The 21,106-nt window shown below is 42.1% G+C and overlaps 1 protein-coding gene across 1 annotated transcript; it reads left to right on the top strand.

Moving 5' to 3' along the window:
- The first annotated feature begins 1,122 nt into the window (after positions 1 to 1,122).
- Positions 1,123 to 9,136, top strand: LOC128853472 (ras-related protein Rap-2a-like). Its single transcript, XM_054078583.1, has 2 exons — positions 1,123 to 1,696; positions 9,103 to 9,136. Exons 1-2 carry the CDS (start codon positions 1,383 to 1,385, stop codon positions 9,122 to 9,124), a joined length of 336 nt encoding a protein of 111 aa, XP_053934558.1. The 5' UTR covers positions 1,123 to 1,382; the 3' UTR covers positions 9,125 to 9,136.
- The last annotated feature ends 11,970 nt before the right edge of the window (positions 9,137 to 21,106 follow it).

Genomic DNA, 21,106 nt, shown 5'->3' with positions numbered 1-21,106 from the left:
TAATAAGTTTTTTATATCTCTTCATCAACCACCTTGATTCTTGCTACTATTCATTTGTTGTATTTTTACTCAAACTGTACCATCTTTCCTGGCGCTTAGCTGCCATCAGAAGTGGATAAGCTGGTGATGCTCACTGCTAACAAATACCTAATAGCACCCCTTGCAACCACAGGCCAGCACGACGATCACAGTGCATCCAAAGGGAACTATGACAGGATTGGTGCGCTAAATTTTATTAATCCCTTTGTATACAAGAACGGGATTAAGACAGTGATCTCGGGCCCTCCTCACAATCTTCTGCCAGGACTAAAGCACTAAGAACTTACCACGCCGGAACTCCCTCCCCAAGCACACCGGGGAGTGGAACCTCGGGAAGGCCTCTTCCCTCCTCACTCCTGCCCACCTATTGGGACGATGGGGGGAAGACAAGTGAGCAGCTGTCGCCTCACTCAACCGCCCCGGACCCCCGACCGCACGCCGAGGCCAACTCCCTCTGGGGGCGCAGGTCGCTCGTGCGGCTTGGGAGAGCCCAGCGCCGCCACCGCCGGCCTCCTCGGGGCTACCTTGGCACCGAGCTCCCAGCATGGGCACGGAACATCCGGCACCGAGCCCACACCCCCCCAACATCAGCACCGAGCGCCCAGCATCGAACCCCACACACCGCCGCCATGGCGGGCCCTTGACAGGCGCTTCCGGCCGCGCTGCCGCCGCGCGTTCCCCATTGGCTCACACCACCCGGCGCGTGCCCGCCTCCTCTCCCAGTGCTCCCCATTGGCTCACCCCGCCCCGTCCCTCCTCTGCCGGCGCTTCCCATTGGCTCACACCGCCCCGCGCGCGCCCGCCCCATGGCCGCTGATTGGTTGGTTGGTTGGGCTCCTTGCGGGGAAAGCGTCGCGTTCCGAAGATAGGGTATAAGAGGCGGGGCCGCTTGTCTCCAGGGCGACAGCGCCGAGCTAGAGACCGGTAGGAACGGGCGGAGTCCCCGCCCAATCGCATGCAGCCGGTTGCGTCACGTGATGCCGCCGCTCCCGCTGATTGGCTGTTTGGCAGGGAGGGAGGGAATGAATGAAGGAGGAAGCGCGGGGGGGAGGCAAAAGGCGGGTAGGCGCCACGTGACGAGGCGCCGCCCGCCGTTCCCTCTCCGCTCCTTTCTTCCTTCCTCGGCGGCCCCGGTTGGCTGTTGCTGTGGCGACACGGGGGAAGGAGGGGGCGGGGCCGGCGCCCCACCCCGGCAGCGGCGCCGCCGCAGCCCGTGAGCGCGGCCCCGCCGCGGCCGGCAGCATCCGCCGGGCGGGAGCGCGGCGCAGCGGGGGCGGGAGCCCATGGCGGGGGCGGGAGCGGGGCGATAGGGCGGGCTGCTCCGCGCTGGCGGCGGCGGGAGGATGCGCGAGTACAAGGTGGTGGTGCTGGGCTCGGGCGGGGTGGGGAAATCGGCGCTCACGGTGCAGTTTGTGACCGGCACCTTCATCGAGAAGTACGACCCCACCATCGAGGACTTCTACCGCAAGGAGATCGAGGTGGACGCCTCGCCGTCCGTCCTGGAAATCCTGGACACGGCGGGCACCGAGCAGTTCGCCTCCATGCGGGACCTCTACATCAAGAACGGGCAGGGCTTCATCCTCGTCTACAGCCTGGTCAACCAGCAGAGCTTCCAGGACATCCGACCCATGCGAGACCAGATCATCCGCGTCAAGAGGTGACTTGCCCGCCGGGCCGCGCCCGACGCCCACCTGCGGGCCGGCCGCCTCTGCCTCCCCTCCTCCTGCCCCTTCCATCCTCTCCTGCCCCTTCCTTCTGCCCCTTCCGCCCCCTTCTCCGTCCTATCACCCTTGTCTGTCCTATCGCTCCCATCCCCCTTTCCCTTCTCCCCCCTGTATCGCTTCTTCCTGTCCCTTTCCTTGTGCCCCTTCCGCCCCTTTCTCTGTCCCATCTCTCCCATCCCCCCCGTTCCCTTCTCCCCCCTCCTCCTGCCTCCTTCCTTTTGCCCCTTCCTACGTCCCACCACCCCCTCTCTCTCCTATCACTCCCATCCCCTCCCCCGTTCCCTTCTGCCCCCTCCTCCGTCCCATCGTCCCCAGTCTCATCGCCCCCATCCCCCTTGTTCCTTTCTCCCCCTCTATCGCCTCCTCCTGCCCTTTTAGTCCTGTCCTCCTGCCCCCTTCCGTCTGCCCCTTCCTCTGTCCTATCACCTCCCATCCTCCCCGTTCCCCTCTGCCCCTTACTCCGTCCCATGACCCTCCCAAGTCCCATCGCTCCCATCCTCCCCCACCTTCCTTCTGCCCCTTCCGCCCTTCCTCTGTCCCATCACTCCCACCCTACCTCCATCTCCTCCTCCTGTCCCCTTCCTTCTACCCCTTCTGCCCCTTCCTCTGTCCCATCACTCCCATTCCCCCCTTCCCTTCTGCCTCTTTCTCTGTTCCATCAAACCCCCTTCCCTTCTGCCTCTTCCACCCCCTCCTTCTGCTCCCTTCCTTCTTCCCCTTTCGCCCCTTCCTCAGTCCCATCACTCCCCCTCTGTCCCCTTCTCCCTCCTTCGCTTCCTCCTCCTGCCTCCTCAGTCCCATCACCCCCCACTCCATTCCCTCGGTCCCTTCTCCTTCCGATCACCCCCTCCTCCGTGTCTTCTGTCCCCTGCGTCCCCTCCTTCTGCCCCCCACCTCAGTCCCCTGTTCCTCTTCTGCCCCCTCCGCCGGTCCCTCCTCCCCCGCTCCCCTTCTCCTCCTCCATCCCTCCCCTCCTCCCCCGCCGTGCCCGGATCGCCGGCCCCAGGGGCTGCCCACGCCCTGCCCACTTAGGTGCCTTCCCTGCAGCCTCCTTCCTCCCCTTCCATAACCCCCTCGTGCCGTGGGTGGCGGGGCCCGGGGCTCCAGCAATTCCCCCTGCTCACCTTCCCACCGCCATGCCCCGTTTGCCTTTGCGAGGCGGTAAATTTGGGGTGGTGGCACTCTTCGCCATGGCTGTTACTGGAGGTGGAAAAGCGGTTCCCGAATGTTATATAGGGTCGGTCCTCGAGTGCACTTTCCCAATGGAGGTGCCGTAAGCTGGTGGGAGGGAAGCACCTCTGTGTTTTTGTGCAGCGCACACACCTTCAGAGGCAGATAGAGATCTGCCTTTTCAGATACCTGTATAGGTATTTCTGCAAACTTCTCGCCTTTCTTAAAAGTGCAGAAGGCAAAGCTTCTTTCTTGGTAAAGAAGTGATGGCTGTGAGCATTAGGCCTTATATTTGCTAGCATTTCTCTTGAATTTCCCACGGTTGCATTGCCAGCCCATCTATCACGAGTGGATCCACAGTGGTGAAACACTGGTGTATACTGCTGGTTTGTTTTTATAACCACTAGGTTGTTTAGATCTGCGTCAATCAGATGTCAGCAGCTGAAATGCAGCCAGTCATGCTGAAATTAAGGGTAGATGCACCACCTGAAATCATAGTGACCGTTTTTGAACCATAGCGTGGATGAGAAAATGCTGCTGGCCAGACCATCACAGGCAGAGATCTGTTATTGCCCGTGGAGAGAGGTGGTAATTATGTCGCAGAACTGGTTGTAGCTTTGGCTTGGACAGCTGAAAGGGAAACCCTTGTAAAATGACTTAGTTGGACCACAGTGGCTGGATTTGCATCTTAATGTAGAGTGGAACCTAAAAGGTGATAATGGCTAATCATAAGGTTGGGTATAGTCTGTTCACAGATACTGCCATTCCAGACCAAGGCCTGGGGAAGATGTGTCTTGAAACTGGGGGAGGAGGGTGAACCAGGGGAAAAGAGGAGTCAAAGTGCTGATGGTTTTGGAAACTTGCAACTTTCTCATAGTAGGTGTTTCTTAATATATGTCTGAACTTTTTTGCTAGGGATTTCTAAAGACCAATGTAATTAAGTTACTTTGACTCCATAATGGAAAATGCATTTTCTATATCCTCGTGATGTTTATTGTTCACACATTACTGAGGGAAAAAAATGTTCATCTATATGTTGTTAGGTAGGCTTTATTCATTAATAAATGCTTTTGGTTTTCCTGTATGTAGTCAGTGGGAAATTCATTTAGTCTCTGGATGCCTAGCTGTGGGTTTGCAGCTTGCGTTGTGCCTTGCAGTGGAGCATCTGCCTTCAGACCCCAGTTGACAAGCTGTGGATAGGTGAAGCAGAATAGGGAGCAACTTCTACTTCCATAGTTACATTGACTCAGCATTGCTCAGAGAGGGTCTAAATGCTGCTCTTATTTTTCTTCTGCCATCTCTTTTACTTCAAGACTTCAGCTTGTAGCATTTGGTTAGGTACTTTGTGAAAGACATTTTTCACAATGTTTTTAATCCTGAATTTTGCTTCTACAAAATCTAAAAGCAGATGAAATCCTGAAAACTTTATAAAGTCCTGAAAATGTGAATTGAGTTGTAGTTGAAAGAGATATTCTTTTGACTTGTAATATTAAAGATGTAGTTTCAGCAAGTGTACCAGATCCTTGTCAACTTTTCTCATCTTAGATTTGTGGGTTTTAGTGTTATGTTTTGGAACTTATGTTCTCAAGCGATGTAAGACCTAATGTGCCATTGACTTAATCTTGCATTCTTTTTACCAGTTAAACTGGAACAATGCGTATTTACAGATACAGTAATTTAGAAGTCCTTGTACAGGTACATATAATTTACAGTTGCACAGAAACATTTATTGTTGAGAGACAAATAATCATAGTCCTGTTTACTTTAGGATTTTGTATGAAATGTACTTGAAAATTGCAACTTTATGCTTTTGTTAGTACAAAACCATGGTCTAAAAATGTCTGAACTTCCATTGTACCTGGAAAACCATTGGCCGGGTCTCTAACTGGTAGGTATCTCTGCATTTTACATGTTGTCCTTGCTAATTTTTTTCTGAATGAAAGAATCCCTGTGTTATTACATAATTAGAGAGTAATTTTAATTACTCTCCCAAGAAATAGAAAAGCCATGTGAAATTCCCTCTTGAGGTGAGATGCACACTTGAGTCTTCTGATTCCCTGGTTTAACCGCCAGGTACCAGGCCAAACTAAGCAAAGGGAGTCCCTCACTCCACTTGATGAAGCTGAGTTACTTAATAGGCATCAAGGGCGTGTTCACGAATGAAAGAGAGGAAACTCTTTTCTAACTCTGAAGCTTGTGGTTAGAAGAGGTTGAGATTGCTCTTGCCAGTATAGTTTCTGCTCTCATTTTATGCATTTTTAATATTAAATAGCCATTAATAGGCTTAGAAACAAGACTGAAATCCAGGTCTCCCAGTTTGCAGAGAAGTCTTCTAATGGCCATATTATAAAGTCAAGCTTCCTTGTGTACTGTGTATCGTAGGAGCCTTGCATCCCTATCGGGCATGGTGCATAGCTTTAATGAGACTAGAGGATGCCTCTATAGTCTTTGAAGAGGTAATTAATGCTCTTTCCTGGGAAATGGTTTAAATGTAAGACTTCTCATTTTTTTCAAAGTAAATAAAATAAATAAATAATTTGTTTATACAGGTAGGGGTGTAAGGAAACTGGTGAAAAGGGGATGTGTTGTAGGTGAGTGAAGCTGTGGACACCTTGTTTTGCTGGATAAGGAAGTTAATTAGAAGGTAGGAGGACGAGGGATTGTAGTTGGGGGAGTGGGTTGTAAAGAATCAGGCCAAAGGTATAGGGTTGGTCTCCGGGTTTAGGAACTTGTGAGTGCCTCCATACTTGTTTCAAGCTGTTATCACTGATGATAATAGCTAAGTAAACAGTTTAGAAGCTCCTAGTCACTGTTTGCCTGAAATGCGTTGTTCCAGCCTCACAGTCTTTCAGGCATCTAGTACCCATTCTTGAATCCCTCTTATGCCAAATACGTCCATTTTCCTGAGGGTTTGTACTGTTATGAAGGCAGACTGTACATAAGCATAATGTTTTTATATGGTAGCTTTGAAGGTTACTCCATACTTTGTGTATACAAGAGGGATAAAGGTATCCAATTGCTGCTTTACTGCCTCCTGATGAGATATTAACACAAAATATGCTATCTGTGCATTTGGAAGTGCTGCAACTCTGGAACTGTCTTTCTCTCCAAAATGGATTTGCAGGCTTGGCAGCAAAGAACTGTCTATTTATGTTGCAGACAAAACTCACTGTAGTTGCAGAATGGTCCGTTTTCTGGAGAAACCTTTTATTTGTTGAGAGCAAGGCTGAACTGGACGAGTGGGTCCATGCCAGTGAAGGTTGGCAGTGAAGTAAGAACAGAAGCCATCAAACGAAATGGATTGAAGTGGTTCACCTCAGTTAGATATTGAGGTTTAGAAAGGAGGAGTGACTGTGCAGATTAAGAAATTTAACTTGTTTTGTGGAAAAATCGGTTAGGTAACTTCTAACACTATTGTGTTTATCTTGTGTGATTACAAAACTCTTTGAGGAGAATCTGCTGATATTTACAGTATACAGTATAATTTTGAATATTACTTTGACAATATCTTTCTCTCATGAAAGTGTGTTTAAACCTGATTAGGTATGTATCCTAGCTGCTTTTGCAGTCTTTAGTAAAATAATTTCTCAATCTATCCTTCAAGCTATAACATATATATATTTAGTAGAGGCCTATGACATAGAAAAGTATTATTTTCATTCAAGCAGAAAATTAATGCACAGAAATAAATAACTCACAAAGTTAATTCACAATTCTTTGTTATAGTTTCTCTAGACATCTGACCAGTACTTTAAAGACAGGACTGTTCTGTTCATGTTTTGCAGAATGTAACAGAAATACTTAAAGCAGTATTTTTTAGAAATGCTTTATCTCAAGTAGTGTATAAAAATATAAAGTTTATTATTAATCTGTTGCTTTTTCTCTAGGAAGCAAAGGCTAGAAAAATATTAATTTAGATGTCTAAAAATGCACACTAAATGTTATAGGTATATTGCTATGAAATATCATAGAAGTGTGCCTCTGAGTTGAATATGTTCTTTGTGGTGGTGATTATCATGAGGATGGAAGTCTGCCTCCTAGTCTAGGGATCATGTGTGGTGATATAAAAATACAAGAGAGGTAACTATTGACATTTATTAATTGTGAAATCAGCATCTTGAGTCAATTGATGTATTTAGTGAATTAGTGGTGATTAAGTCTGAAAAACTGTGCTTGAAATTACAAATTACTCAAATGTGTAGTTTGAAAATGTTGCTTTCTAAGTACTGTGAAAACTAAGTATGGTTTTTATTTCGTTTACCACATTGGCTCCAGATCCTGATTAAAACAAGATAATATGATTGTACAAATGACTTTCAGTAATAGTTTTTAAAGAGTTGAATTAGTTTAGTTAGATCTTTATCTCCTCTCTGTAATGAGTACCCTTTAAGCAAGTTTGACTTCACCAGTTTTCTGAAATTATATGTATTTTTTATGTTAAAGAAATGTTTTTCTGATTTTGAGAACTATTTAGAGAATTCATCATACACAGTGCTATGACACATTCAACTATAAACACGGTTCTAGCCTTCCAGGAAGAAATGCCTAACTTCTTCACCATGAGAGTGTTGAGACACTTGAACAGGTTGCCCAGGGAAGTTTGGATGCCCCATCCCTGGAGGTGTTCAAGGCCAGGTTGGATGGGGCCTTGGGCAGCCTGATCTAGTGGGATGTCCCTGCCCATGGCAGGCGGGGTGGGACTAGATGATCTTTAAGGTCCCTTCCAACCCAACTATTCTATGATTCTAAGCGTTTGGAAGTGAAACTTGGAAAATACTATTCCTTCTGAAGTACTGTATACGCAAGATTGACAAATGCCTAGGGACCTTCATAGGTGCTAGCTCTGTAGAGATGTTAGAAATAAGAAGAGACTGAAATCCTGATATCTTTTTTAGCAAGAGTGGTTTCGATTTTTTTTTTTTTCTTGTAATAATCTCAACTAATGTACTCATCTTTCAGAAAAAAGGCAGGCAGGTAACAACCATGGCCCCCATTCTCTGTAGGATGCCTGGCTAAGCTGCCAGCCACTCTTGTGCACCCATCACATGAAACTTAGCACTTCATTGCAAGAGCAGTTTAATAGATTTTAAATCCTGTCAAACACTTGTACGTGTTTCTGAGAAAACGTGGGAAGTTGAACGAGATTCTGACATGGTGCAGACATCAAGTGTTGCATTAAAATAATTAAGTACAACAGAAGAGCTGTACTGGCCTCGCTTGGGATTTTGGGGTTTTTTTTAACTTTTTTTTTTAAGGTACACCTATGTGTAGCTGTTACTTGGGTGAAAACCTTATCGCTTTACTAGAAGAAAATGCCAACATTTTAAGCATGAGTAGAGCTCTACAGAAGCGGTAAACATAAGTAGTCAGTTATATCAAATTGATGCTGTATATATCATCAGAGCGTTAACTGTGTGGCTCTCTTGTGTCTTATTGCAGAACCAATACATAAACCATCCCTTAGAAAGCGACTATAATAGAAAGAGTTCAAGTTTGCAGGATACAAGACACTGTGAAATTTATTTAGCTTTAAACTCGGATTTTTAGTTTCTCTTTGTGCTTTCATGCTTTTTAAAATAAATTAAACATTGCTTCTTTCTGGCTTTATAGAGTTTAGATTTTAATGTGAAATTAATGAATTAATTTTGTCAGACAAAATTATAGGCTTCTTGGTTTAACAAGGGAATGCATACCTAGACAATACTCTAAAAAGTGTCTCTGACGGTGTGCAGTTTTAAGCTGTAGAAGATTATTTTGAAGTTGCTTTGCTTAGTCTTCAACTTGGGTCTTTGAAGGTGCTCATGCATCTTCGGAACTTATTACCTTTAATGTTTTCATGTAGAAGCTTTTGATTTAAATTCCATACTTGCAGAGCTCTCTGGACTCTTTTTTTTTTTTTTTTTCCCCCCCTCATTCTCACTTTCTTGATAATCTGAGATATTCAGGCTACTTTAAGTTACTTCGTGTGGAAACTAAGGATTTGAGACAATGCTTGTAACCAGAGTCTTTTAATAGTTTTTTTTTTCTTTTTTTGGCTGCTGCCCTCACACCCCACCCCCAAACTAATTGTATAGATGTTCCTTTCTAAGACTTATGTATTTTTCTCTGTAAGGCAAAGTGACATGTTGGGCACTGAAAATAAATCTTTTTATCCCCTCCTGCTTTTTAGGTGTTCTTTGGACTTTTATTGAAAAAGCCAGGTAGGCAAGCTCCTTTTGTATGCATGTTTAGTTTAGATTGTGCTAGTTAGAGTATAGCATCTCTTTTTTTTTATGATGCCTGTATCACTTGGCATCATTCTCTCTTTTCAGGTCTTAATTGCTGTGGTAGTTGATGTTGTTTTAGAGGTGCGTGAGTAAATCTGAATAGCTACAATTGTCAAATAGTAGAATAGTATATGGCGAGACTTCTTAAATTTATTTTCAGTTGTGTGGTGTTGCTTGATCATGTTTGTCTTGTAAAAATACTATTCAGTGTGTAAAAGACCAAGTGCAAGTGACTTTAATGGCTTCCATAGTTTCGTACAATACTACAGCATTAATGCTTGGGGTTGAATGTTTTCTATCTTGCTATTCATTAAGCTGCTTTGACACAGATTTTTGCCATGAATATTTGGAAAAATTTGTCCAATAAAAACCATTGCTCATTAGAATTTCTTTTGCCTTTGAATTTGTTTTGCCTAGAGGACAATAATTCTTTAAATACTGTTTTTTATAGCCAACACAGTTGGCAGTAACTTGCATCTTTTCTTTCAAAATAACCACGATTCTCTACACTTTAGTTGGATAGTGTGCAGATAGAAACAAATTTTGTTGTTTGGCCATACATAAAACATTCTGGGTAACAGTATGTTTAGGTAGCCTGTTATGTTAGCAGGCATACTTTTTGGACTGAAATTTCAAAAATAGACTTTTTTTGGAGATTAAAAGTATTTTTTTAATGAATAAAATTTGAAATGTCTGAGTGGGCGGCTCTCAAAAATCATTAAATCAATTCCTCTTTTAGTTTTCCCCTTTAATTCTGGTTTTCATTTTTGGCACCTAAGAACAAACCTGGGCTTACTGGTTATTTCATTTCTGAAATATTGCAAGTTTTGCTCAAATATCTCTTTCCCTGCTATTTTCTTTTCCTCCTTGTAAATTGTGTAGGTGGTACGTGATGATAACATTTTGAGAGATAATAGGGAAGCGATTGGGGAATGCAGTGCTAAATTATCCTGGCACGTAGAGACTTGTACAAAGGTTTATGTGATTGTTAAGGTAACAAGAACTATAGCTATGTGCTTCTTCGTGTTCTCTTCATTAGCTTCCTGCTGGTCTGTTTTTTGTTTGTTTAGCTTTTCCCAGAGGTTTCCAATACAGGACTAGTATTTAGTTTTTGCTGCACTAAGGCAAACAATATAGTGTAGGCACAGTTTACAATGATGAGTGCAACTCAAACGTTTTCTTTGTCAATGGTTTGCATTTTAGCAGCTGTGTTGTCTTAAATCCTAGTCTAGACAAGAGAATTAAAGGTGTGCTATGAGCATGTTATCCTTTCTCAACATTAATGTCATGGGGCTAGCTCAATTAGTTGATGCTGTACTCTTTAAATAAAAAAACAAAAGCAGTTGTGACAATATTTTAATTCTTGTCTTGATTCAACCTAAACTAAGTGAAAGATCAAGTGAAGGACCAAAAAAAAGAGCAAATGTTTTTAGAGTTGATTAGCCTGTTTTGAAACATCTCTTGCACCATGTAGATAATATTTTGAAAGACATCGAGTCTCTGTCTTCTGCAATAAGTCAGGGTAATGAGGCAGACACTAAAGCATTTTAAAATCCTAGAATGTAATAGCTTAGGGTAGTGGTCTGGGGTAAAATAAAATATGTCTTGCTTTGTAGAATAGTTTGACATCCTGTTATTGTTCTAGTTAAGAGGTAGTCACCTTAACTAAAACATTAATAGTGTTTGAGATTCCCATGTGAGTATCAACTCAACTGCGGTCTAATTGGAACTGGAAATGAATTGGATTAGGGTGCTGAACTTGAAGCACTCCAAACGTTGTGAAGAAGAGCTTTGGTCCTGGCTTTCTGATGAATTGCAAGAAAAGATGGTTTTAAGAAGTAGCTGCATAGATCGCCACCAGGCTGTATGTGTGCACTTGCTGTGATGAGCAAGTTGTAGTAGGAGCATGTTTGTACTGTTTGCCCTCTTATTCCTACTATGTTTTACTGTACAGAGGATAAGCTAGGAGTGATCAACCTACTTTATCTGATTAGATCTGGTTGCAGTTTCCCACATTGCTATAAACATCATTTTTAATTCTTGTACCAAGTCTTAGTTGAAACATTTTGTAAATAATTGGAATGCTTTTTGTTTGAAAAAGCAGTGAACTTTAGAAGACCTATCTAGAAATGTATAAATTAAATCTTTCCTCAAAAACTTAGTTTCCTTACTATGATTTCAATTTAATTCCCAAATTAAATTAAAAGCTTGTTGGTTTTGTCCAAACAAAACAGTGACTATGAAGTGTTGGAGTTCTATACCATTTTTCCCAAAAGTTATAAATGAGTGAGGGGAAAAAAGTGTTGTTTTTTTTTTTACACACATCTGTATTTAATTGTATTTAGCCATGATGCAGAATCCCAAATGTGAATTTTTTTAACTACATGGTAGCAGTCCTGCTATTTGTACACTTCTTAGAAAGGTATTTTTTCAATCTGTGGCTTACTGTCTACTGCCAAAAGGATTTGATGTTGTGTAAAGCATTTTCCTAAGAGTAATCTTCTATCTCCAGGTTCAAAATATATCCCTCTTTGGCTGTAATACTTCTGCTGAAAACCAGTCAAACGGTGGTTTGGGTTTCTGTGGTTTAGTTTTTGTTTTTATAATTTCGGAATTCAGTTTCTTTTTGAAAATAATTTGAAGGGCTGAAGATGATTGCCTTGAACTATTTCTTCTGGAGCATTTTATGAGATGCATCTCATAAATGACCCCAACCCCTCCCCAAAACAATCTAACTAGTCTGAGTGCTTCTCACTCTCCAGTCAAATCCAGGCTTTTCACCTCGCTTCTTAAAGAAGGCATCTGCTCTGCTAGGCTCAGAAGCAGTTAGATTCATGGTAGCTGACATGCAGGTTACTCCCTACAATGCCTGGAAGAGAGAAGCATGAGTCACTTTCTGCTGTTTTAAAATGCTGCAGTCCACAATCAAAATCCAAATGGTAATTTGGAATGCTTTTGCCAATTTGGGTGTGGTGTTAGGTTTTGACGAGGAGGGGTGGTGAGGGGGCTCAGTGTAATACTGCTTAAACCTGTTTGATCTGCTTGGGTTCTTTAGCAGATAACCTCCTCTGTCTACAGTGGGAGTTTTGAGGGTGGGAGGGATTGGTTTCATTTTGTACCAAGTGTGTACATGATGCTGTCCAAAGCAGAATGGTTGCAGAGAATCCTGGCATTGATCTGAACATGCAGTGCATTGGGGAAATTATTTAAAATTGTCTCCAGTGTCAACCTTCTCTCTTCTTGTATTTCAACGAGAAATAAATGAGAAATGGGTCTTGCAAAGTAACTTAGTGTTTCTTTTCTGTGTCAGTCTTTTAGGAATGTGCTTTGCTCTGAGGTGTGTAGTCCCGTTGCAGCAAACCACATAAATTATCTCCTTATGTTTATAGAATCTCTCCTTTTCAGAGGCAGGTACCCTCACTGGTCAAAGCACTTAAATTCTGGAAAGTTTGGGAGAAAAGTGGAAGCCACTGTCATCATGGAGCTGCAACTGACCTTTCCTGAAATATTGCAGTCACGTGGACTAGGGGAGTCTTCTGGTGATCATTCACTGTATGGGATATTGACCTCACATTTTTGCATTGACTTCTTAATCTATAGTGAATAGGAGTCCTGAGAAATCCCTGGGTTTCAGTTTAATATCTTACTTCAGCTTGTACACCTCATCATTTTCTGTTGTAGTCTCAGGATTTATTTAAACTGGATATTAGGAAAATAGAGGGTTGTCAAGCATTGGAATGGGCTGACCAGGGAAGTAATGGAATTGCCATCACTGGAGGGGTCTTCTGGGAAGGCAGATGTGAAACTGCTGTGACAGAAGGAGATCTGTGGTGCAGGTCTTTCACCTCCTTGATCAGTGCTGCAGTCACTGTACTGCTACATTAAATGAGAGGCATTCTCATGGCTTTCTGTGGAAGTGGTACGTGTTGGGATTTTTGTTGGGTATTTTGCTGTTGGTGCATTACTAGATTCACAGAGTGTTCAGTGAAACAGGCCTGTGGAGGGGCTTGGTTGCTTGCATGCCTCATCTGTAAATCCCAAGAAAGCTTTAATGTGTGACCATGTTCTGGTTCCAATGTATGACTCAGCTGGACTCGCATAGCTGTAGGCCTTCAGGCAGCTACTTCATTTTGGCAAAAACATCAGATGGATGTGGCCTGTCAAGAGATTAAATGAGTAGGCAGAAATTTTGTGGAACAGTCTCCTGGGCACAGTTCTCTAAATTCTTCTGGAGTGCCAGTATATTTGCTTACCTCGATTTTGCGTTCAAGCCCAGAAATAATTGCCATCAGAATGTTTTCCTCTCTTGACCTCCTGCTTTGTTCACATCCGTGTCACTTATGTTTTAAAAAGTGGATTCCTGAATGCCTCCATATGGATCTTGTTAGTATAGAATATTAGGTAGTGCACGAGCTTGATGATCGTATCATCCACAGCATGGCCTTGACACTTCTTGTACTTCAGATGCCTTCCTTCTCTAAAAAAGAAGCTCTATGCACAAGTTATATTATATAGCTGAATGAGCATTGAATTTGGAGCAGAATCTGCTTAGGTGGCTATCTTCATACAAATAATTGTCTGGGGGATGATAGACTCTTTCCTAGGAAGAAAATGCAGAAGCAGGTGATAGCCTGTCGAGAGTCCACAGACTTCTAATGTTAACTATCAAATGTGGAGAAACTTGATTAATCACTCTTCTCAGACCTCTCTTCTGCATTTACACTAGTTTGGAACTGCAGCATCACTTAACATTGAAAGCTGCGGATGCTCAGCAGGTTAGCTTAATATAATCTGCTTCTCTGGTAGTTGTTTTAGGTTGGCTTTGTGAGAATTGATAGCCTTCTGCTTCTTGATCTTCAGTGTTGCATGAAATTTAGGCCTGACAGCTTGTTCTGGAATTTCACTCAATCCAAATATTCCCATATTTGATTCAAATTCTGGAGAAACTGCCTGCTCATGTGGTGAATGAGCATCAACGTTTTGATGGAATTAGGTTTAAAGAACCCTTTGCTGCCTTTAAAGATAACACTATGGATCGGATGATAATTTTGCCTGACCTGTGTGAATAGATATCCAATGGCCTTGCCTCTAGTCTGGCACTATATACACTAAAGTTGTTCTGTCTGGGATTATGTAGCCTCTGTTGCTTACTAAAGTATCACTGTTTTATAGTGTGGTTGCTGCAATATCTGATGAGTCTGTTTACCATCTAGCAGCATTTAGTCAAACCTCTTGTAACCTTTTGTTTCTAGTATTCTCTGTAACCAGATTTCATAGCAACCAAAGTCAGATGCTTGCTATCCATCAGATGATCAGTCTGTCAGCAACTGTTGGCAAGGAATGCTCTTCCTATTACCACTCCAAGTACCAGTTTTCACTTAAAGGTCTGACGTTATTGTGGAAATGGTGCTGCTGCCACCAGACCCTGTGCCTCAGGTTCTGCACTGACCATGTAATTTGAAGATTGATGGCCTTGCTCCGCATCTGTGCAAAGGTGGTTTTCAGGAACCGTCATAAGGAAATGCAGTCCTTGGACAGCCTCCTGATGGAGCAGAGCTGCTGTTCTTTTAATCTTGTTGATTTACGCTGTCATTTACATTTGTAATTGCCCAGAGTTCAACTACTGGGCAGCTGTAATGGTTTATAGACAGGACACATAATGTGAATGTTTGACTAAAAGCAGGGGCCTTTCTCAAGGGAAGCGACTGGCACTGTCATACTGTCTACAGTATGACCCTCAGTCATACTACAAACATATAGTGGGTATGTTCAAAATACCATTATCTGTCTAAAAAATTATATCACAAGAGGCTCAAGATAAACATCAATGGTAGACTGATCTGATGATGGAAAGGTGGTTTCTCCTGACTGCTGCCTCTCACTACTTTTGTGCTCTTTAGTTTAAACAAATCCCCTTAATTCAGGTTTTACATACCAGAGTTTGATTATAACTGTGTTCTGAAAAGGAAAATAAAGTATATGGATACCTTGGGTCAGGGTAATTAAAGGTAAAGGGTCCAGATTTCTCTATAACATAAGGAAGAGAGAAGGAGGTGACGTGCATACTATGTGTTGCAGTTTTCTGATATACCTATAGGCCTGATAGGGACACACTGAGGAAAAATACTGTGGTTACAAAGTTTTAGCTGTTGGGAAGAAATGCTACCTTGTAGACTCAACATAGGAAAGTAACTTGCTGTTAGTAAGTTTGGGGATGACAGTAAGCTGAGAGGAAGTGTCAATCTGCTGGAGAGTAGAGGAGCTCTGCAGAGGGATCTGAACAGGCTGGATTGATGGGCTTAGAACAACGGGATGAGGTTTAACAAGGCCAAGTGCTGAGTCCTGCATTTGGGACACAACAACCCTGTGCAGCTCTACAGGCTTGGGGAAGAGTAGCTGGAAAGCTGCCTGGCAGAGAAGGACCTGGGTGTGTTGGTCAACAGCTGGCTGAACATGAGCCAGCAGTGTGCCCAGGTGGCAAGAAAGCCAATGGCATCTTGGCTTGTATCAGAAAACAGGGGTGGCCAGCAGGTCCAGGGAAGTGATTTTGCCCTGTACCTGGCATTGGTGAGGCTGCACCTCAAATACTGTGTTCAGTTTTGGGCCCACTGCAAGAAAGACATCGAGGTGCTGGAGTGTGTCCAGAGAAGAGCAACGAAACTGGTGAAGGGTCTGGAGAACAAGCCTTATGAGGAGTGGCTGAGGGAACTGGGGTTCTTTAGCCTGGAGAAGAGAAGGCTGAGAGGAGACCTTATTGCTGTCTGCAACTACCTGAAAGGAGGTTGTTGTAGGCCGGGCGTTTAATCTCTTCTCCCGAGTAAGAAGTGACGGTATGAGAGGAAATGGCCTCAAGTTGCACCAGGCGAGGTTTAGATTAGATATTAGAAAAGTTTTTTCATCAAAAGTGTTATCAGTCACTGGAATTGGCTGCCCAGGGAGATGGTTGAGTCATCATCCCTGGAGGTATTTAAAAGATGGGTAGGTGAGGTGCTCAGAGATGTGGTTTAATAGTGGACAAGTGTGGTTGGACTCTATCTCAAAAGTCCTTTCCAACCAAATGATTCTATGAAAGTGGGATTTTGAAAGTGAACAAAGTTCACCCTGTATTCTTTCCATGGATTCTCAAGAACTCGGCCATTCAGTGTGATTTGCTCTTTATTGCAGGACATTGCTTTTATTTTCTATATCTCATTCTAACTCTCAAACTGTATTGAGCTTAAATATACAAAAAAGCATACTCTTAAGTTGAGATGAGTGTTCAAGAAAAAAAGGGAAACCACTTAAAGGTGTGATATCACTGAACTTTGAATATATTGAATTCTTCTCCATGTGGTTTTTATTCAGAAATAGTGACTACTGTCATGGTAGCCTCATCTGTCAGAGAGGGACAATGGAAAGCTCAGTCTTGGATGAAAGCTGAGAAGACACACCTTGAAAGTTCCTTATTACTCTAAAATTAAGCAATTGTATTGCCTTCCTAGCTGGGATAATTGGAGTGGTAATTGAAGTCTGCATTCTTCTCCCAGAGTTGATCAAAACACCTTCCTTTGAAAGACTTTTTGTCTGTCAGCAAGAAATGTGGTTAGATTAAAAGGACTGGGAACAGTCTAGGCTTCACACCCCTGCACTAACCTTCCTGTTAATTGAGATGGCCTTTCTGCATAGAACAACTTAATGTAGAAAAAATAATTAGTGGACTATTTTCAGGAAATTCTAGTTACTAATTAGTGATTCACTGAAAGTGTAATGGACACAAAGGTGTGTAGTACTTTTAAGTATAAGCTGTTTCTTAAAAGAAATCCAACTTTCTCAAGTATTTTTCTTACCATTATTACTGTCACTTTGAGGGTTAAATATACAAATGATCGTTTTTTGTAGCTAGACTGTGACAAACATTTAAATATTGGGATAGTATTTTGTTTCTTAGAATAAAACAAAGTGTCTTATAGCTTAGCATCTTTCACAAACTGTTGCCCACCTAAATGCTACTAACTTTAAAAATAAGTTTACTTGGAAAGAGACAGCTAGAATGTACATATAGGGGGGTTTTTGTATTCTAGCCTGTAGGGTCAGGAGCCAGGACAAAAACCAAAACGTGGATTTCACCAGGTTCTGCAATTGTTTTCTACTCAAAATGGTTTTAAATAGGCTCTGTCCACATATGAAAATTTTGTCACTATATTACATTCTGAAAAGTTTGGTTAAACCAGTATAAAGCCACAATATTGAAAAATTGGTGTCTATAGGGGAATTTGCAACATTGTTTAAGAAGTTTTAGGTTGGCCTGGCTAGTTTTTTTTCATTCCTTTGGGAGAAAAAGTCAGTAAGGGTCTGTTGTTAATGAAGATTTTATACCTTTTTATCTCTCCCTCCTTCCCTCCCTGATACACATCCATGTGTTGCTTTCTCTGCTAGCTAGCAAAGGCCATCCTTTCCATCAGTTCAGTTAAATAAGTCTCTTTGGCTGACACAGGTCATCAGCCAGCGTACAGACATCGACAAAATGCCAGCACAGAGGTGCTCTAGTGCCCTAAGGATGCTGACAGCCGAGAGCCTTGGGCTCTGACCGCGATACACTCACTCCACTGCTGACGCAACTTTGGCATTGGCTGAAGCAGCCAGGTGCCTAAAGCCCCAGAGATGCGATGGCATGGGCAGCTGCATGGTGACAGACTCCCAGAGGCTATCCTTGCTTGTGCAGACACAGCCTAATAGCTGATAGGGTTAATATGTGCAAGGTGAAAAGGTCTTCGAGGTGACTGAGTGCCACAAAATTATCTTCATAGACAATAAAAAGGCTGTCAGACAGGTTAGTAAAACTCTGCTGGGAGGAGGGAGGTTTTTTTAAAGCCAGGAGTAGACCCAAAGAAATTAAACAGTGATACAGTAGTTAAAATACAAATAGCTCAACATCTGTGATGAGTAGGTCTGACCTCCTCATTCCAGCTGGATTAATTTTAATAGCTATTCAAATACTAGATTTGAGATCTACGTACACACAAGGAAGAATAAAATGTTTAGACTTCACTGTTTAGTGCACTAGATATCCTGTATCTGATGTCATTTTATAAACAAGTCTTAGTAGGAAAGTTCTAGATACCAGAACGTGTAAGCTTTAGTTTCAAGTCTTCCGATATATTCAGGATGCCTGATTTGGAATGAAATAGTCTGTTGGATATTTTTTTTCCTGTAATTGGTACCTGTCTTATTGCAAAAAGAATGAAAAATTTTGCTAGGAAAAATATTTCTGAAGTTTTACTCAGCGTAGAAGAGAGATTATCAGTAAATCATATTTTATATTTGCCTCATAGGGAAAGTATGCGGGGAGGCATTATTTTATACTTATTCGTGTTTAGATATGGGAAGCAGTTTCACTTAAACTAGCCGATTATGCTCTGTTTGGATCAAATTTCTAGAGTTAGAAAATTGAGTTTGTTGAAGATGGAGGTCACTTCTGAAAACTGAAGAAAGATTTCTTGGTGCTCTGTTCAATCAACATTCCCAATTATCTAAGCCAGGCTTATGGTAATTAGATAAATTACATGGTAGGAGAAGCACCACCAACTTTCTGAAGTCATGGCAGCAATTGTTTTTCATTCCCAAGTTGGGGGTCAAATGCTCTGATAGAAATTCAGCAGGACCGGAGAGGCTTTCAGAGCATCTGCTAATGAAACTAGTTGAGGCTTTCAGTTTGATATCCGTTTTTTTTCTTTGTTGGTAACCAGTTGTAGTTTGACTATAGTCAAAAGAATATGAAGTCATAATTCTGCTGCTGAAGTAAAAGCAGAAAATTATAGAACTTGCACTGTTTTTTTCCTAAATTGGTTCTCTCTAGAAGCGTGGCCACTGGCTTAGAGTTTGTGCAAAATGGTCTATCTTCTGAAAAGTACCCAGAATCGTAATCTCATTGTACTGTTGCGAGGAAAATCTGTCTCAACAGAGCATTTTTTTTTGCAAAGTTTTCTTATAAGCATTGTAAGGTATTTTTATTAGCTTGAAGGACATCAAGCTGTATTCTTCTTTGGTTACTAGGGCAACAGAGGAGTCTTTGCTTCATATTAGACACAAAATCTGTTCAGGTTGTGCAATATCATAAACTCTGGTATCTATGATTGAGCAGAAATTTATGCCAGGTTGTTTGTTTCTTAACTCCCTTATTTTTATTTTACCTAAGTTTTATGTGACGTGAAGGTGTGCTCAGTGCAAAAGGTCAAATTCTTTTAGAAAGAAAGAAATAAAAGCCACTATGGAAATGCAGTTCGTATCCATATGTAATACACTGATTCTACAGACCAGACAGTGGCAATCAAGTTGTCAGAGGTGAATTTTGTGATCTTGGCTTGCATGTTTTCAGAGGCTAAAAATGCTGAAAGTTAGCAGCTCTGGCTTCTTGGGGTAAGAAGGCTCTTTTCTTGACATAGAGAAGCTGTTGCTTTTTATGTAGTTCCGACTGGACAGCATAACACGATCATTCTTGGACTCTAATCCTGTGGAAGCAGGTGATGCTGCTAAGAAGGTTTTGAATTAATTGTTAGACCTGTTCTTGAAGACTGTAAAAGTATAATTTTAATGAGCTGGAGAAAATCCTATTAGAATAGTTTAAGTATGGAGGGGGATTTTTATCAGTGCTTATATATTGGTTAAAGGAATGTAAGATGGTGTACACTTTGAAGAGTGAAATAATTCTTTAGAGGGCTATAGTCTTTTAGAACTTTTAAAATGCATATGCATTTGACTATTTTTGCTAGCCAAAGTTTTTACTTTGTGTAGTAAAGTTTTGCTTTATTTAGTTTAAATAAACAAGGATAAAGAGATTGAAGTTGTCATTTACTTATGTTTGAGCTTTAGTTAATTCCATAAAATCTGGTTAGTTCAGTTTGCTTTCATAATGCTAGGATATATGTCTATCTTGAGACCTGTAAGTATAATTATCAGTTCCTTTACATAAGCAAATACCTGTAAATATTTGTATAGCTTTGGCATTTGTTTCTCAGCCCATTTTCTGTCAAAACAAGCCACATGCAACTCAGCTTTCTGCTTCTCTTCCTCCATTGCCTGCAAGTAATTTTTGAATTCTGTGGCAGAGCTAAACTAAATTACGCGGTGGGACAAGTTCCCAAAGAGGTTGTGGAAAATGTGTCCTTTGGGGTTTTCAGGACTGAACTACACATAGCCCTGAGCAATCTGGTTGAGAACTCCTGGCTGACCTTGTTCTGAGCAGGGTGTTAGACTACAGACCTCCCCAGTGGTTTTGTGGTTCGAAGTCTGGAATGAGTTAGAAACCTAAATAATGATTAAGTTCTATCTGAATTCTTGTTCAGAAAGAGACCCTGCCACTGCTGTAGTTGTAGAAAACACTGTGGCATGCGCTCAATCCTAATTATGGACCGGAGAATGGTGAGGGCAAGAGCTATAAGCAGAAGCTTTAGATATCAATACTGACCAATTCTGTAAGAAACTAGACCTGCTGTTGTCCTCTTAAATTACTTGCCAGGTTCCTGTGCTTTATAGAAGGTATGGATGTTTCTTCAGTTTTTCCAAATGGAATATTAACAATGCATTTGTCTCAAAGATTTTTCTTTAATGCAGCTACAGGCATGAACTTTGCATCTGAATTGGTACTAATCTGTTTTGTCACTTCCCTTCTTCTCTTCCATCTTTGTTAATGTTTCCTTGTGCAGTAGGCTTCCAGGATGTTTTAAAATATTACAGTAAATCATCTAAAGGCTTGCATGTCAAGAGAGATCCTTCTGAGAGAACTTCCTGGTGACAAAGCACGTGTTTAATGCATGTTGGGGTCAGTGTCAAGTTCTTTGAACACAGAAATGTAATAAATTAAAAATATAAAACAATTAGAATCTGTAGATTTGCTGAATGATGTGCAAGAGAGTTATATTGCATTTAATA

The sequence above is a fragment of the Cuculus canorus genome, chromosome 1, assembly GCF_017976375.1.
Source record: "Cuculus canorus isolate bCucCan1 chromosome 1, bCucCan1.pri, whole genome shotgun sequence".
Classification (NCBI taxonomy): Eukaryota; Metazoa; Chordata; class Aves; order Cuculiformes; family Cuculidae; genus Cuculus; species Cuculus canorus.
The sequence above is the reverse complement of the archived record's forward strand: the minus strand, read 5'-3'. Positions and strand labels throughout refer to the sequence as shown.

Bases quoted from the DNA above. Each gene is read 5' to 3' on its own strand.
- LOC128853472 (XM_054078583.1), top strand. From the start codon at position 1,383: ATGCGCGAGTACAAGGTGGTGGTGCTGGGCTCGGGCGGGGTGGGGAAA. The intron at 1,697-9,102 runs GTGACTTGCCCG...CCTGCTTTTTAG, and splicing joins CAGATCATCCGCGTCAAGAG to GTGTTCTTTGGACTTTTATT.